The sequence below is a fragment of the Trichosurus vulpecula genome, chromosome 3, assembly GCF_011100635.1.
Source record: "Trichosurus vulpecula isolate mTriVul1 chromosome 3, mTriVul1.pri, whole genome shotgun sequence".
Lineage (NCBI taxonomy): Eukaryota > Metazoa > Chordata > Mammalia > Diprotodontia > Phalangeridae > Trichosurus > Trichosurus vulpecula.
In genome coordinates, this window is record NC_050575.1 from 167,599,258 (window position 1) to 167,618,548 (window position 19,291).

The window sequence follows — 19,291 nt, forward strand, 5'->3', positions numbered from 1 at the left end:
TCTGGCTCCAAACAAGTGATAATGCCATATAGCCTTGTGGCTAAGGCTGAGATGCAGATGAATGAGTCCGTGTGAGGATTAACTGCAACAGGATATGTCTTCAAGCAGCCCGTGTGGTAATCATCACAGCTTTTGCCTCTTTGGCTTCACATTTATTTCCTAATCTCATTTTGGATATTCCATTGACTATGTGGTCACACTAGATACAACAAATGCCATTATTTTATTTTGATATTTGTTTCCAAAAATCAAAACATTTTCAAATACAACTAAGATATAAAATACAGCATAAAATGAGATTTATACCTATTCTTTCCCACATGAAGCAAAAAAAAAAATTTCAGAACACTTTTGCCAAAGCCAATTGTTGGTAAATACAAGTTTCTGTCCCTGCCCCAGGCACTGGACCACTAAAATCACAGGGTGGAAAAGAGAAGCGGCAGAGCCAAAGGACACTGCGATCATGGGGAAGGATCACTGAAGGCAGCACTGTTTCAGGTGCTCAAGTCAGTCCCACTTCTCCAACAGTAAAAAGCCAGTCTGTGGAAGAGTAGGGCTAAGGAGAACAGGTTGCCTTGGCAAAGATATTGCTTACCAGGAAAAAATCTTAACTCGTGAGTAGCAGTTGATGGGCTTGCTGTACTAGATGGCATTAGTAAGGGGAATAAATGGGACCTGGAACCAAAAAAATTGCCTTTCTTTGGCTAAAACACTGTTTACAAACCACCCTTTCTTAAAATGAGTATCTCAATAATTAATCAAGAGAATAATGAACTTATTTAGTTTAATTTTACAAATACTTCAGGAAACAGGAGGTCACTTTTGCTAGCTGGCCTGGTAGGGAGGGACAAGATCCTCCCAGCTGCACTGTGGGCCTGGCGTGCAATGAGAGGCTAGAGAGGAAAACTCACAGAGATTGATGTAATACTTTGAGAAATGGCAAGCAGAAATTCCACCCCTTCTCCTTAGGTACAAGTAATTAGAAAAAAGTTTCCACTCTTCATCCTTTACAATTTCCAATAGTCTAAAACAGTCCCATTAATAAGCAGAAGGGAGAGGCATAAATAAAGTATATACTTGGGATTCTTAGCCCAAAGATAGTCATGTTGACGGGTCCTGCCTTACACATCTGCATTACAGGGAGGGACTATAGTACTAGAGGAACTATTTGAAAAAGTTCAGGATGCTGTGATCCTGGAAACTCCCAAGTAGGAACTAAATTTCCAGTATTAAATATCCCCTCAAGATCAAAAAGCAGCCACTTCGCTCACTACCACCAGATTAACATCAATTTGGCTGCACAGGAAGAATCTAAGGAGTGGGGGAGGCACTGCAAGAGGTTTTAACTATCCCTCTGTAGCTTCATACTACAATATCAAACACAGGGACACTTTTAAATATAGGATTGCCAACAACCAATATACTACCCCCCCAAAAAAAGAGAAACACAGCATAAGGCAGTGTTAGAAAACTTTAAATACAGGATCAAGATCAAATTAGTAAGGCATCACACATTTTTTAAAAAACTCAATTTGGCTGTATACAGTGTAGGAAAAGGAAAAAAAAAAATCAAAAATTGAACAACAAAGCAACAGCCTCCTGAAATGGTAGACCCTGGGATAAAACCCAGTTCCTGGCCATAGTCTGGGAAAAATCCCTTAACAAAAGGAAAAGTCTAGTGATGGGAGCTGCTAAAACCCATTCAGAACCCCAAACTGGGCTTCACAGTAAGCTAAAATCTTGCTCTGTGAGAAAAGAATGGGAGACATTGGTTTAATCCCCAACTGGTGCTAAGCCTTTAGAAGAAGCCACTATCTTCCTACCTGAGATGCTATGTTTCAACAGCACCCACTGCCTACCATGTCAAATATATCAGTGAGGTCTGGTTCACTGCCTGTGAACCCACTGGGAGCAACTGCCCTGCTCTTGTATTCCAAAAGGCCATGATGCCTTACTGAAGTCAGTGCCTAAAACAAAGTCTTCAGCAGGCTCCCTTTTGCTATTTTAACCACCAAAGCTAAATCAGTGCAACTTTAGTGATGTGGGGGAAACATTGCCTGTACAAAACTTAGACCAGTCCAAAGAGCTGTGCTGATGTGTCTTCTTGCTACCCTTTACATGACTGCCTAATCGGGGCCCCACTGTATCAGTTCTAGTAGTGTGTTAATACTGTATTTCTTTGGGCTTTCGACTTGTTTTAAATCATTTTTCCTACAAAAAATGTGAGAAATAATATTAAAGCCATGAAAGGGGAGAATTTTTTTTATAAGGAAGTTTTAAAATAATGTAATATTTGGCCAGGGTATTTCAAATCAGTTAGTAGTTCTAGCTAAAAATGTAAACAAAAAAACAGAGACCACCACATTGAATGATACAGTTGTGTATCTGCTCACAGTACAACTTGAAGGTTCATTTTTCTCCTCCCCCCCACAAAAAAAATAAAAATATAAACAAAGGCCAGGATCAGCCAAGCTGCCCATGCAGATGAATTTCAAGAGCCCTTGGCTAAAGGGTGATATATCAACTGTTCAGGCTGGTCAGCCTAAAAAAAAATACTAAAATTTGGGATTGAGCATGCCTCCAAAGCAGATTTAACCATCAATTTCAGATTGTGTCACTGTAAATAAAGTTGTCAAAACATCTGTGCCTTTACCAGGGGAAGGGAGTCAGGTACGCAAATGCTGGCAGTTTTGTTGAATCCACACTGTCCTTGATAGCCACTGGCTTTTCACAGGGCAGGGACATGGGGGGCTGTGTTACCACTCCTTCTTCTTCTCATCCATGGAAACACCACCAGGGCCCAAGGCAACCACAAGAAGCAAGCCTCCAATCACTGACATGGTTTGGAAGAAGTCATACTTGAGGAAGTCATGCATGGGCTTATAGACTGGGACGGTCCAGAAAGCGTTGAAATAGACATTGATGCCAAACAACCAGATAACGAGAGTCAAGGCAGCTAGCTTGGTTTTGAAACCAATGGCCACTAAAATGATCAAAGCTGTGCCCACGATGTTCTGAAGAATCTGTATTGATCCAAAATAAAGAAAATTCAAGATGAATGCAGGGGAGAGAGAACCATGGAATCTTAGAGGCTATTTGCTCCAACTCATACGTCAAAAAGAATGCCCTCTTTGATATACATAGCTGTTCACCTAGCCTTTGGTCGATAATTTATAATGGTATGTTTAAAGAAGATATTAAATACCCTGTCAAGGTGGAGGGATCTGCTGCAGAAGCAATCAAATGTAATGTGGTTAATGCTTGTTATCTAGCAAGAGAACAAGGGTCTCTGCCAAATATATGATGAGAACTTTTACGACTAAAGAATAAATGAGCTAGAGAAGACAAAAGCAGGACCTGAACCCTTCTATGAATAAAGGGGGGAAAAACCCTAGAGGCAGTAAGAAATACCAGCTAGAAGACTTCATAAAGGCTAATTCTTCTACCTTAATCCAAGTAAGTCCACTTAATCCCACTCTTTTGCGTTCTCCAAGATCTTACCTCAGCTATCACCTTGTTTCATGCATCTTCCATTCCTTTCTCTTCATGGGCTCTTTCCCATCTGCCTACAAACATGCTCAGGTCTCACTAACCCCAAAAGTCTTCCCTTAACCATTCCAATAGGGCACCCAGTTATTCTTTTCCCCATATCTTCTTCCACTCCCCTGCTAGCTAAACTATACCAATGTTGGCACCTACACCATTCCACCAAGACTGCTTTTCTACAAGGTGAATAGCCTACTTATCACCAAGTCTAGTGACCAGTGCTATTTTTGACCCCTACAGCTAACCATTTATACCTAGTAGATACTCCCTCCTTTCTTGGATTCACTATACTACTTTGATTCTCCTAATTATTTCTCCAATTACTCTTCTCTTTCCTTCATTCACTCCTTCTGACCTCTCTACTTAGCTATAATCCTAAGAATTTTCCCTTGACACTCTACTCTCTCACCTGTGGCAACCTTAATCACCTCTATTCAATGACTCCTCTGTCTCTAGCCCTAACATCTCTAAGCCCCACACCCCCTCCTCCTGCTGTCTTATGGGAGGGACTTCTTTGTCTACAAGTCCTACTGACAGTTTGAAACCAAGTGTCACTTTCCCCTAAGGCTGTTCCTCCTTCTAATGTCACTAGGTCTTCCAAGCTTACAACCTCAGGTTGACCTCTGACTCCTCTTTCACTTCCCTGTTTAATCAGATACCAAGTCCTACAAATTCTATTTCTGCAACACTCCGTACCCTTCACCCTCAAGGACGTTCTTATACTCACTTGTTAGCATGTTAGCTTGGACCTTCATTACCAAGAACAACAGCCTAACAGGTCTTCCTGCTACCATGCTTTCCCCAGTCCAACCCATCCTTTATATTAGAATCAAAATAATCATTCTAACACATTCTAATTGTAATTCTAATCATGTCACTCCTCTGCTCAAAATTGAGTCCTCACTGCTTGTCTCTCAAGTAAAATTCAAAGTTCTTAGTCCCACATTCAAGGCCCTCTACAATCTGATACCGCTTTACTCTTCCAGCCTTATACCATATTACTAAATGCAGCCTACTCTATGCTCCTAGTCAGACTGATCTACTCTGTTCCCCCAAATGTGCCCTACACCTCAATGTCCTTGCTCACTATGATCCCTATAAATAGAATGTTCACTCTCCCCTACTTCTTTTTTTGCCCATCCTTTAAAGACACATTCATAATATCAATTCCTCCTCAAAGCCTTCCTAGATTAGCTTGGGCAGCAATAACTCTCAAGTGTCACTCAACACTTTATATTATACCTCTCTAATACACACTACCTAGGTTTATCTTATAACCCCTAGCCCTAGCAGCAAGCTCAGTATCAGATCTAAACTTTGTATTTATGCCAGCATCAACACAAAACCTCACCTAATAGATAGTCAAACTGGTTATCAATACAAATTGCCTTCACACCCATGCCTCAGGACAGTCTATCTGAATGCCTATCAAAAATATGTGACACTCCCTTCCTTGTACCAACTTTCCCCATAATCTGCAAGCTTCATAGAAAAGTAGCCCTTCATAAAAAAAAATAGGGTTATGAGTCTCAGGTCTCATTCAACTAAGGACTCTGGTATCTGCCTAAATCATGTGGATTCCTCCCTGCCTCACTTAAAAAAATATACATATGTACACTTACATATGCCAACTCTAAAGACAAGGCAAAGGCCTAACTTTAGTCCTACAGGAAAGGCAGCATAAATTACTCAAACCTAAGTGCAGGGATTAATTCTGTATGGGCTCAGAAGCTCTACCTGCTGCCTTTCTCACTCACCAGTAGTTTGAGACAGACAATATATCCAAGGTAAACACCTATTCCAATGCTTTGTACCCAAGAAAATAAGTCAGGATCAAGATATTAAGTGGCTACCAAGAAACCAATGGAAACCTCCTGTTTTGAAGAATATAGGCAGATTTTTTTGAGGAGATTAAAAGCACTTACAGAAAAGAAGCTGGCATCAAAATGAAGAAGGGTCATGAACATCAGGACCAGCAATACCCTCCCACCAAGCTGCATGTACTGTTTAGGTGAGCTCTCTCGCATGGTTGGGACCCCTGCAAACATGCTCTTCCCTTCAGATCGGGATTCAGCCAAGAGCAGCAGCAATCCTCCTCCTAAGGCCAGGTTCCTGGAGAGCAAAGGAGTAGAAATAAAAATATCAAAAACTATTTGCAAACCAAAGATCAAAGTTCATTGGGCCTTGAAAAAGGCAACTAATTCTAAACCAGACAGGGAACTCTCTTAATCATTTAGGGACTCTTTTTCTTCTCTTTACCTAAGTAGGCAGAGAACATGGGATCTGCTGTCAGGAAGGCCTGAGTTCGAATCTGGCCTCAGACACTTACTAGCTATGCGACCTAGGCAAATCAGTTAACCTCTCTGTGCCCCAGTCTTCTCAACTATAAAATGGGGATAATAACTCTACCTCAAAAAGTTGTTGTGAGAATCAAATGAGATTACATTGTTAAGTGCTCAGCACAGCATCTGGCACATAGCAGCTGTTTAATAAACGTTTCCCTCTTCCCTATGTGCTCAAAGACAAGCAAACCATCAAGTCCCTGTATAACCAAAAGTCCCTCCGAGCTACACCATCCTAGGTGAGGTATCACTGCCCTCTATTAGCAAATAATGGCAGTTAGTCTGATAGATCTACACAAAAAGAAAGAGCATGGAAATAAAACACCTGGGTTCTAATCTGAATTCTGCTACTAACTCACTGAGTGACCCAGGATTCTTTAAAACCTTAGCTTCCAGTTATTAAGTGAGAAACTGGACCAAGTCCTGCTTTCAGTCCCTACTAGCTCTGATGTTCTATGTGCTGGTACTCATACGGCTTTGCCTGGGTCTGTTTAGAAGTCTTATCTGTAAGTGGCACTGATGAGATGAGGCCAAACATTTATGAACCTATCTGTCCTGGGAAAGGGAGTCTGCTCTTACCATTTCACTGTAATCTCTTAAGTGCCTGACTGTAGGGACACCAAAAAAGCAGCCAACCTTTATCCATCTTAACAATCACAATGAACATACCTCATCAAAAATTTGAGATCCCATAAAATGCTGTATGCAATCGTCTGTTGAAGAAAACCAAGAACACATAATATTAGTCTTAGAATTCTCAAACTCTTGTTTGTCTCCCCAGAAGAACTATTCAAATTACTTTTACGAGATACTAGAAGTTGTTTAATGGAATACAGAGGATGTCTGTAATTACCATGCTTTGACTTAAAGACATAATTGCACATTGGCTCTGGTGATTTATAGCGTCATTACATAAAACAGTTAAAGGAACAAGTATTCTTGATGCAGTTAAATGACAAGAAAATTTGGCCTACAAATTTACCTCAATATTACCCATGTGGCAACTGAAATTTAGCAAAATGGAAAAAGAGAAAAACTGCCTAATTTAATATTGGGTACCCAGGCATTTAAGAAGTATTTTAAGAGAAAGTATTCAAAGGCAGTTTTCAGCTAACTGGGCTCTTTGAATGCTGTTTCTAGAAAAATCTTATGCATATTCAGAGAGGGAGGGATGACTAGCAGTCAAATAGCAAATTTGTGGGTGATAATCCAGACATCAAAAACAGTTTTTCAAAAAGCCTTATTGAACTAGATCACAGAAAGCAAGATGAGATTCCAACTTACCTGTAATGCTATAATTCCGAAGAGTCCAAAGCAGGCATACTGTACAAAGTTTCTGCTCAACACCAAGATACAGCCAGCTAAGAAGTAGGATGGGAGGGTAAGAATTAATGACTACTAGGAGAATAAGTAACTAACATTTTCAAGAAGTACTACAATTTTTCCTTATGTGTAATTATGGCAGAAAAACACCCCCTCCAAGTAAAAACAAGCACTAGGAGCTTTTAGTATTGTAAAAATAAGATAGGACCAAGGATGAGTTCATGTGATCTTAGTTATTAAGCATGCTGGTCCAAGTAGGGGACCACATGAGGGCTTAAATAATGAATAATTTTTAAAAGCCAAATTATCTAGTAATCAACAGAGCCAACTACTTCACTATGTAGAACTTTAACTTCCTCCATGATAAATCTCTTTATTTCTTATCCTAATCTGAATCCCTATAGCACAAAATAGTCCTCATTTTTTGAGAATTAAATTATATACTATCTTATATGGCGAGCTATTTTACCTGGTCTATCCAACCCTTTAAGCTAAGCTCCCCCTAGAGCTGGGCCTGGGCCTAACTCTTCTTTTGTATTTTCTACAGTAACAACACAGACATTTACGTGTTTGCCAATAATGAAGAAATTTCATAGAGAACAAAAACTTTTAAGGCCTCAGAAACTCAATATGATCTTCACCTTCTGACCTCGATGGAGTTCTAATACTGTATAAACAAAAGGACAAAAACACCCACTTTTCCCCACCAACTTCATTAGCCAGACAACCAAGTGTGAAACCTAAGTAGATCTGTCTAGTCACTTACTCAACTGCCCAAGCAAGTTTAAGAACACAAAGATGGAAGCAAGGATGTAGCCACAGTTCCAGGTAGCATCAATATAGTCTCTCTGTTCACTCCACTGGAACCACATTCGGATGCCATCTTCCAGGAAGGTGCTAATAAGACACAGGCGCGCCACATGAGGGAGGTACTGCTTCGTGACTCGAAGAAACTATTAAGACAACAAAAACCAAGATAGTGAAAGACTAGTGACAGAGAAGCCGGGAGCCCCAAACTGCCAGCCAAAGACATGCATGTCCTCCAGCTATGGATGAGCAAGCATTCCTCTGCTGTTTTTCTTATTAGTTTCTTGATAGCAGTCATTTTCCAAGCACTTCAACTGTTAGTTCTTATTTCAGTAAGCCATTCTATAAGACTATCTACGTATCTATGGAAATGAATGACTGTACTATGAACACAGAGCAGGGGCAAGCTTTAGTGAAAGCCTTTCCCATATGCCTTTGACAATAACCCACTCCTTCAGTTCTAGCAAACCTACCTAGGTGGTGATTAAAGAACTACAACTGTGTACGTCCATAAGACAGGAAGTACAGCTTTGGTTGTACAAAAAAAAAATCAATCTAACTGCATCCAATGTAATTCTTACTATGCTGGGCTCTTCACAGCATAGAGTTCTGCTGGAGGCCACATGAATTTCTAACTCTGGGGAAACTGAATTGGATGAACCCAGGCCGCTGGCTGGGTTCACCAGAAATTCTGATGGAATGATATGCTCACTTACTCCATTCCAAATCTCAGGTACAACAATGACAAAACCCAGACATCAAAGAGAACCAGTCTGTGGTCTATTAATCAAGACAGATATTCCTAAAGGATGTAAAGCTAAAAGGATCTGTGTAGGTTATTTTGTGTCATCTGCTATATACTTGAGTGAAAATGTGAACATGAGATTTTTTTGAGGACTATAAACATGATGTTTAATAATTAGGAATGTTATAATAAAAACAAAACCACCTATGACACCCTACTCTGATTACCTACTACATCAGAGAAAGTTTTGTGGTTGTTGTTTTTTGTTTTTTAATCAGATAGGAGAGTGAATTAGCAAAATAACTAGCAGGTGCCACAAAGGAAAAAGTATGGTTAAAATTGCCTTTGGTTCCATGCTTACGAGCATTTGGGCTGTGAGACACATATACACTGTAAAACAGCATGCAAAGCTGTCATTATGTACAACGCACACACGCACTTCTCTTACTAGTCACGTTTAAGATCTAAATCAAAGAGAGAATGGGGATGTAGAGGGGGACACCTAACACAACAGATGTCAAGAAGAGACAGTGGGATAACCACCCACATAAGTGATTTGCCAGAAAGTAACACAAGGGATATGCCAAGTAGTTTGAGTCTAAAGGGTGTGTACCTGTAAATAAATCCAAGTATTCTCTTCCAGGACTAATACCACTGTTGGAATAGTTTAGAATGTGGAAAGAGGAGCTCCTTTTATGTGACTTCCTAAACACCAAAGTGTATAAAGTTCTAGAAGCTTCAAACCAAAACAACAGAACAGGAGCCTCTGGTAATCAGTATCTAATTCAGCTTTAACAACAAATCAAGTGGAGATTTCTTTCCTAACCAATACTAAAGATAAGCCTTCCCCCTTCTACCACAAAAGGAATCATGGGATATTTTCTCATTCTAGTGAAAGGAAAATGGGTAAGAGAGATGAAAAAGCAGTATCGGTCGGGAATAGAGGCACTGCCAGTCAACTTCCCTCAAAATTACTGATGTATCCCACAACTAAAAGTTTGAAGCACTAAGATAAGATCTTAGAGGAGTTTTTGAAAACTCTGTTCCACTGTTTAGATCCTAAGTTATGCTACTTTTTAAAAAAGAATAGGAGAAAAGAGGGGAAGAAAAAGACATCAAAATATGAAGACAGGCTGACAGCCTATGACTCTAAATTGACTCTGTAATATATTCACTCTGTAAATATGCTCATAAAATCTCGTACCAGACTGAACAGGAGGCATGACACCATCTGAAACTATACACACTTTCTAGCTTCCCTCTAATGTCCCAAACACTCGGCAAATGCTCAGCAACAGCCTGATCAGTCACAGCTGAGGGAGAACCTAAATGGCTTAACAGGCTGGAGAGGTGGGTAGGGAAGAGGTTACAAGCTCCCATTTTAGTATTAATGACCTTTACACTGAATTAAGAAGCACCAAGTGTATGGTACATGGAGACAGCTGGTTGTCTGAAAGTTGCAAAACAAAACAAAACTTTCTCTCTCTTAAAAAGATGTTCAGGGAAGACCTTAACAGGAGGGCCTCACAAATAATTTAGAAATAAAAATAAAGACCTGACATTTCCAAAGAGCAAAGACAGTAAATATAGGTAAGACATACAAGTTAAGAGGCTTTAATACAACCCTAGAAAGCATAATTATAAAAAAATGTTTTGGCTTGATTACATACTAGACATGTCTACTACTGACATGTTTGCACATCCACCAGCTTAAGAGTTGTTTGCCTACTCAGTAAACAAACAACAGAGTAAGGGTTTATAATCCAGACTGCCCTTTGCTGAAGGGAATCTATTCTAATACAGCAAACAACATAATTCCCAACACTCACACAGGGCAGGCAGGCTGGCTTCCTTGACTTCTCTGCTTTGTCTCAGTTTGAGTGTCTAACAATGATGACAATAAAAAATTCAGAACAACAGGCAACGACATTCAGATTAATTGCAGCCACCAATTTTAGTCCTTGAGAACATAAGATTGGTAGAAATCTGAGGGGCTACAGATATAAAATGCTGAATTGTCAGGTATGATTGCTTTGTCAGTTTTGCTGAATTGGTTTGCTTTGTTACAAAGAAAGATATTGGGAAATTAGTAGTGTAAAAAGCAGCATCAATAAAACAAAAAAAACCCTCATTCAAAATAACGGGTGTTTAACTCAAGGACATTAGGATAGAAGTTGGACATTGCTCCTTTCCTCATATAAAGTTACATAATACACACACACACACACACACACACACACACAAAATCTGACCCTGCCTGACTTAGAAAAATAATTTTTTTTTAAATCCCACAAACCCAAATAAAAAAAAAATAAAAAGGTTACCATAATCTTAGAAGTAAGCACTGATAAAGGCTACTAGTTTGCTTTAAGTTCCCAGAGTAAACAAGCTGAGTCAGGATACTATAGTAAAGAGAACCCTGGCCAAGGAGGTAGGTTCTAAACCCAACTTTGATACTAACTGGCTGTGAAATTTTGAGCAAGTCATTTCTCTGAGTCATTTTCCTTATCTGTATATGAAAGAGCTGGGCTCTTTATTTTCTCTAAGGACCCCTTCAATTCTAACATTCTGATAGACATCTAGATTTAGGGGCAGTTTAAGTTAGGCTACACATGAATTCACACCCATAATTCTCTTTCTGTTCTGAGCAGAAAATTGAAATTTTATTTAATAAAAGATGGAACCATCTTTTTTTTTTAGTCCTATGCCTTACCCTTCGTTTCATAGGTTTCTGGGGCCAAAGCCTGATGGCGAGGCTATTTGACTACAAATCATATAACCCTTTAGTCTCCAAAGAATTAACATCCCAGGTGACCCAAAGAGCAATGGTAGGCCCAAGCAGGTTGCAGCATATTGCTAGTGATGCAAGAAACAGAAAAAAGACATCACTCAGGAGATTGACCAGTCATGTATCAAAAAGAAACATAGCCCCAGTATCCACAGAATATTAAACGACCTATAAAAATTTAAAGATCCTCTATTTCCTTGGTTAGATACTTATGTCAGCTAGTCAGTCAACAAATATTTATTAAGCATCTGCCAGGTACTGGGCTTAAGGGAGGATATGAACAAGAATCACATATAATGAAAAGGTGTGGATGATTTGCAGAATGCACCCTGAAATAAAATATCTTCATTGTCGAGATTACCAATTCGCTAAGTATTACTTTATCCTTTGCTTTGGGAACATCCTCTCAACTAAGTCTTAAGATATCTTGAACTAGAGTCATTTCCTTTATAAAGGGAAGTCCCAGATCCAGTCATCAAATCAGTAAATGATGACAGCATAAGCTGATAACTAAAAAGAGCTGAGTAAGACCACATTACTGTAACTAAAAAAAGTTGAGTAAGACCACATTACTGACACTCAAACCTACCATGAGCATATAGCACAAGATGTATCAAGCATATTACAACACCCAAACTACCAGATGCTAACATGCAACATAAACACTGCAAGCAAAAGGCTGCAAAATCAGGCTGACACACAATAGAAAAATGTGAAGGGAAAACTAGGTCTGAAACTAACCGATGAGATCTTGAAAGGAAGAGAGATAATACAATTAGTTTAACTGTCATTGGGCAAGATTTTTATTAAAAGTCTCTAAGAACCTTACAACAAAGTAACACATACACAAAGAAAGGGCAGTATTCTAAAAAATTAAGCAAATGGATTTGTTTAAATAAGGCACCTTGATGTGTGTTTGTTTGGGGGGGAAGGAAGTGGGGAGTATGACAAGTTGCAGGGAAATACATCAAAAGGGATTGTAAAGAGGGTCATGTTTCTGTTCAAAGTACTGAAGATAAGATAGATTTTTATGGCAAGAGGGAAAGATGAAATTGAAGGAAGCCTCAAATTCTAGTGTTAATATGACAAGTTAGTTATCTTTTGGTCATTAAAGTTTGGGAATCTCCCTGCAAAGGGGATATGTATACACACAAACGAAAATCCAAAAAGCCTAGAAAATTAAAGACTATGGCCAAAAAAAAAAAATGCTGAGTCAGGATTGGCCCAGGCAGGTGACTCATACAAATCCTGCCAACACAACTCCAGGGTTTCCCTGGGAAGTCTCCCAGCTGAACACCACTCAGCAGGTTTGTGCTAGACCAACATAATGCAATTAGAGGTGATCTGGTAGCAATAGTTGGAGAGAACAGTTTAGTTTTTTTTCTTTAGTAAAATGAACCATGACATTCTGAGATAGCCTAACACTGGAAAATTGACTACAGAAGTAACATAGAAGAGAGCATTATTGTAACTACTTCATTTTCTACAGAAGCCAAACTTTTTGGAAGGTCATAAAGGCTCAAGCAAAAACAAAAACAAAACACAAAAAACCCCCAAAGCCCCTAAAAATAAAAATTCCACTACTGTCAGATCAATAGAGAAATAAATCAATATTATTCACAATCTAATTAGGTTACAAAAGTAGTAAATTTACAAGTCCTATGGGATATTTCTTACAAAGGACTTGGGGGAAAGGGAAAGAAATAAAGAAAAGCAAGTGTACATACCCCTATAACCAAAAATCTATTAACACAAAATAGAAAACATGGACAGTAACACATAACCCAAACTTGACACTTACATGGATGCATATGCATTATTCACTATGTGAACAGTACCATGCTACTGCCAAGGTTATCTGAGACATCCAATACTTGTTTTAAATACATATAATCAAAATTTGTGCTACTGAGGACATGCTCTTCCTAGACTAGCTTTCTCAGAGCTAAGAGAAAATCCACTGATTGAGAAAAGATCATAGAAGCTAATTCCTTACCTCAATAATAAACTAATCAGAAGTCATTTATTCATTCCACAAACATTTAGAAAACATTCTTGTTTATGAGCATCTAAGTGTTTAAATGTCACATTTTTTAGGCCATCTAAAAGGGAATAAGTGGACACATTTTGAATTATTGTATCAATCACAAAGATTGTATTATGGACCTCCTGTGTGCCAGGTCCTTGGGGTTCTACATCAAAGCCTGTGGCCCCTTAATTCATTCTCTAATGGCTTCTTCCTGAAGCAGCAAACCTCAAGAACTTTACAACACAATGTAGGAACAAAAGAATCCTAGTGCTGAATTACTTGGTCAATGAGCTCAGCACCAAGCTCTCTCCATACATTCTGCACAACCATCAAGGGCTAGGTTGATTCAATTATCCCTCATTTGACTGGATGTACATGCTATTCAGTAAGGGAAAACACACAGCCTCAATCTAAAACTCTCAGGTGGGAGTCCCAATTGCATCTCAGACTTACAGGTCAAACAAACCTGTTTACTTTCAGGTGCTTTTGTTTCCTTAAGGCAAGGTCAGAGGAAATGGATTTATCTCTACATCATCTGAAATGTTAATTCAGCATTATTTCTCTGCTCACCTCAAATCAGATTAGAGATTTTTAGGCAGCCACTTATACAATCCATCTTAAAAGTCACATTTAATATAGCATTCTCTGCTATGTAAGATGAGAAATCTGGGGGGTTGGGGTAGCGGGGAGAGCAGTCAGCAGGGAACTGTCAGCTCTGTTATAAGTGGTAGAGATGGAAGGTTCTAAGAAAACTAAAGCCACCCACGGTGAAATGTCATTTTGGCATCACTTACATATCTAATGCTTTCCATCTTACCAGAAGCAATAAAAAGCTCCTTCCCTTTATTCTCTAAAACAGAACTTGACTCTACTGAACTCACACAAGGTGCTAAAAGGACAGTTAAAAGGACTCACCTTAAACTAGTGAAGTGACATCAGTTCTCTGTGGACTGAAGATGCTCAAGCATTACTCAGTAATAAACCTATAACACATATTCTAGCCCTGTCCAATATACAATTTACAATAGTCAATATACACTTGGCTACTGCCTCAATCTAATTTATTACTGACATTTTTTTCTTAATTTCTGCCTCTGAAGAAAAAGGAAGAAAAAGAGAAAAAAGGAATCACATGAGGCCCTGATATATTCCTAATGGCTTAGTAAATTCAATAAAAAATTTAAAAAAAAACCATAGAAAATAAGACAAAAAACATTACATAAAGTAATAAATTAAGTAAAAAAACTCTGAGCAACAGAATGAAACAGTTTCATCTAGGCAATAGCTAGAAAAGAGATTTTATTATAAAATGAAACTTCACTTGCAAAACAGTTGTTCTACAGGCTGAAAGTGGATGGGATATAGATCCGATAGCTCTAAAAGAAGCAATTCTTGTAGTAAATTGGTACTTGGGAAACAAAATGGTGCCACGAAAAAGGCCTTTTTTCTGACAGATATTGGGCAAAAATACATGCGATTTAGGCAGAGACCAATTCTTCATAGTAGTATGTATACTTTTCTCCCCCAAAATGATAGCACATAATGAAGGCACGTTATACAAACCTAATAATGAGGATACAAACCCAGGGATGAAGAATGACTGGAAGGTTTCCCCAATTATAAAATTCATACTCCATAACTAATTTGGAAAGCAGAGATACTAATATTAACCCCACAATTAAAATTCCTCCAAGAAAAACTAGCATTTATAGTCTAAACTTGGCTGAATATGCCTAAGGAGAAAAAATTTTAGTTAACCCACCTATTACTACTTTTAATGCTGACAAAGTTCCATCTGTGTTCAGAGGATTTGGGAAAGTGCAAGTAATGGCAACAGGGTTGGGCCAATATCTGCTTACACAGATTATTAAACTACTTTTCCATTTGTAAATATATCAGACTACTATTGCATTCAAGTCATATTGTGCTAATTTTGCCAAATGGGACATACTGGCAGCTTTGCCTGCCCTCCCCCTTCAGGATTTGATCTTGAGGATCTTGTTTTAAGGACTTTTAACACTTGCTCAATTATCTATTTGTTTCAAGGTTTTCCCAGGGGTGCCACCTGTACACTTCAAGAAAAGGGGTGTAAAAAAGGAAGACTGGTGTAGCACACTCTTCAACAGGTACACAGCAGCAATTAACTGTTTAAATGAATGAAGGGCAGAGTCCATCCAACACATACAATCAGAGAGACCCTTTCATTTGGAACTCATCTATGGATACTTGTTAGATAACTCAAAAGAGGTGAAAGGCAGGGTTGAGCCTGGTTTCCTTTTGACTTTGGTTTAAAAATACAAATCTGATCCCCTATGACCTACAATCTGACTGAACATGTTCTATCTAGATCAAACCTCCTGGGCCTTCCAGAGCCATAACCTGGATCCAAGGGAAATAAGGGACAGAACATTTTGCTCAATCTGGAGTCAGATTACCCCAACCTTTTAGCCCTTTCCCTAACAATATCGCCTCTAGACCAGTGGATTTTTTCCTTTCAGGGAAGGGGATGGTAGATAGTAAGATAAGGAGGAGGTAGAAAAAGAGAAGAATCCATATTTTTAACCCTGAAATGACCAACACCCCAAGCATCTCAAAGATTTGACCACCTGCTTAGGAGAGTAGAGTCTGAAGTTGAGCCACCCCCATATACTACCCCATACCCCAAACCTAAGCCTTTCAGCCTACCTGCTCCGAAGCTGGGGTCCCGGTTCACCAGAACCCTTTTGCTCAAATAATAGTAGGGTTGGAGGACAAGAGTAAAAATCCAGAGAAAGTGGGGGAAGTGGGGAGGCCTAGCTCCAGTTGCAATTTACTGAGGAAGTGTACCTTGCTGGGGAGTGCTGAGAAGAGAAAAAAGGCCTTAGGGACAAAGAACATTACCATAAGGGACAGGGTGTACTTTATATAAGGGGTTTGAGGCAGAGGCATTATAAAAAGGTTGTTATCCAAAGGAATTAGAGACCATAGGGAAATATTTTAGAAAAAAAAATGTTAGAGACCCTGAGGGAAGGTTGGGGGACAACAGAAGGGGCTAGGAAAAAGAACTGGGAGTAGGGACACATATTAAGGCCTGGGGAAATGAAATGAAAGGTTTACAGGGACATGGAGTAAGATATTATAGAAAGGCTGAAGTCAGGGGGGCATTATAGAAATGGTTCACAGCTCTGGAGATAGGACATAAAGTACAGAAAACACTAAATTGGAATAGCATTACATAAAGAGGGAGAGAAGGGTGAGACCCAGAATATAAAGGCCTGGGGGGCATGGTAGGTGGTTCACAGAGAGGGAGACATCTCTGGGGAGGTGCGGGGGGTGCCTCCCAAGGGGGTAGAACAGACACTAAAGGCACTGGGGGGCACAACATAGGCAAGGAGGGCCACAGACAGCCGGGAGCAGAGGACAGCCCTGGGGAGGGGTGGCAACATAGAGGAGGGGGCGCACAGGGAGGAAGGCTGTAGAGCTCTGGAGGTGGAGAAGCACAGTATAAAGTGAGGCTTACAGTAGCGTGTAAAGGGCAGAAACCTTGGGGGGCCACAGACGTTAAAGAAAGCTAATAGGGAGGGGGCAGCAGGGTTTTGGAAGAGGGGTGGACAAAGTATTGGTGGAGGGTAGAAGGCTCTGGGGGTGAGAGCAGAGATCAGGAGGAGCCCGGGAGAAGATTCTGGGGGCACAGGAGAGAGTTCTGGGGGTGAGGCACATAATATCAGGGGAAGCACAATAGGAGCTCCGGGGGTGGGGGCACAGTTGCAGGGCCACGGTATGAGGGTACAGTGAGGAGTTCTGGTGTGGAGGCAGAGTAAGGACCTCTGGGCATGGGGGAGTGGTAGAGAGCTCTGGAGTGGGGGCGCGGTGTGGGGGTTCAGTACGGAGAAAATGGGGGACAGAAGGGAGCTCTGAGGGCGGGGGCGCGGTGAGGGGTACAGTGGAGTGTTCTGGGGTGGGGGCGCAGTGAGGGTCTCGGGGGGGGGGTTATGGGGTGGGGACGGAGTGTGGGGGTTAGGTGCGCTTCAGGAGATGGGGGGCCCAGGATCGGGGCCTCACGAGGAGGGGGCGCGGCCCGGGGGCCCGGATTGGGGCGGGGCCCCGCGGGTAGGGGGAGGCGCGGCCCGGGCCCCCCGCCCCCGGCCCCCAGGCCCGCCGACCCCGCTGTCCCTCCCGCCCGGCCCCGCACCTGGTCCGCGACGTCCTCGGCGGTGCCCATCAGGTCGTTCTGGCCCATGGCGGCGGCGGCGGCGGCGGCGGCGGCGGGAGGGCTAGGCTCCGGCTTGGGGCTCCGGCTCCCTCCCGTGTGGCGCTGGCTACGGCTCCTCCTCCTCCTCCCGCTCCCGCTGCGGCCTCCACAGGAAGTGGCCTCGGCCTCCTCGGCGGCGGCGGCGGCGGCGACTCCTGCTGCTGCCACGTAGGCCAAGCCTTAAAGGGGCCGCAGCACAGCCCCGCGCCTGGCCGGGGGAGAGGGGGAGGGCCTTAAAGGGCCCGCGGCAGACTCGACCTCCTACCTTAGCCCCGGGCCAAGCCGGGGCGCCCAGGCGGAGGCGGGAGAGCTGGGGGGGTGAGGGAAGGAGAGGAAGGTTCTCCCCCCGACCGCTCCATGTATTTAGTCCAAGAAGAGCAGCCTCTTCCTTTCACAGATATCTAAGCCCTGGGAGGGGAAGTCACTTGCCCAAGGTCACACAGCTAGTAAAGCGCCAGGAGGGTTTCAAAACCAGGTCTTCTGACGCCAAGTCCAGTACTCTTTCCAGTCTCCTCATTCTAGGCCATTCCTCTCTCTTTACAGATGAGGAAACTGAGGCTCCAAAACAAATTTGCACAAATGAGTGGCAGAGCTGGGATGAGTACTCTGGCCCTTGACTCCAAATCCTGGGCAGTTTACACTACCGCTATGGGGAAGGGATAGTGGTATGAGGTGTTCAGTCTTTATGAAATGAAGGAATGAATGAATGAATGAATGAATGAATGGAGGTGGCAGGTTATAAAGCGAGGCTCGCAGGGAAGGTAACGTTGGGCCAGCATAGCTATTAAAGGGAGCTAATAGGGAGGGGGTAGTAGTGTCTAGGGGCGAGGATATAGTATTAATGGGAAATGGAACGCTATACAGATGGGGAAACTGAGGCCCCAAAAGAAATTTATCCAAATTTACACGAGTGACAAAGTTGAGATTTGTACCGTGGCCCTTGACTCCAAATCCTGGGCAGTTTGCACTCTACCAGACTGGAAAAGGGATAGTGATATGAAGTATTCAGTCCTTAGGAAATGATTGATTGAATGAATGAAAAACATTTCTTCAGCGCTTACTATGTGCAAAGCATTATGCTAGGTGCTGAGAATACAAATAGAAAAGCAATTCGCGCTTTCAAGGAACTCACTTTCTAACGAAGAGAGACTGGTGATGGACGAACGGTCCTAGGGCAGCAAGGATGCCACGCCCCACGCGCGTACCTGAGACAGGATTCACATTAACAGCCAACTTCCCCTTGCCCATCTCCTCTCTCCACGTGTCAAACCCAAAGGTTCCTGAGCGGAGACGTGGTGCCCCTGGGGAAGTCTGACTCAGGCTTGAGAGCAGAATGTCCCAGAGAGGTCAGAGACAACTAGAGCAAGCTGACAAATCCAGCCTGATTGTCGCCGAGGAGGCTGGAGGACTTAGACCTGCTGCGTGTAGACGAGGTTTGGGTTGGGCCATAACTGAGCCAGAGGGAGTGTGATGCGCCAAT

The 19,291-nt window shown here is 41.6% G+C and overlaps 1 protein-coding gene across 1 annotated transcript; it reads right to left on the bottom strand.

Annotated features, from left to right (window-relative positions):
• Positions 1-200: 200 nt before the first annotated feature.
• On the bottom strand, positions 201-18,021 carry SURF4 (surfeit 4). The gene is made up of 6 exons (XM_036749622.1): positions 17,752-18,021; positions 7,978-8,164; positions 7,173-7,249; positions 6,558-6,601; positions 5,472-5,658; positions 201-3,023 (listed from the first exon to the last, which is right to left on the bottom strand). Exons 1-6 carry the CDS (start codon positions 17,797-17,799, stop codon positions 2,757-2,759), a joined length of 810 nt encoding a protein of 269 aa, XP_036605517.1. The 5' UTR covers positions 17,800-18,021; the 3' UTR covers positions 201-2,756.
• Between the last annotated feature and the right edge of the window lie 1,270 nt (positions 18,022-19,291).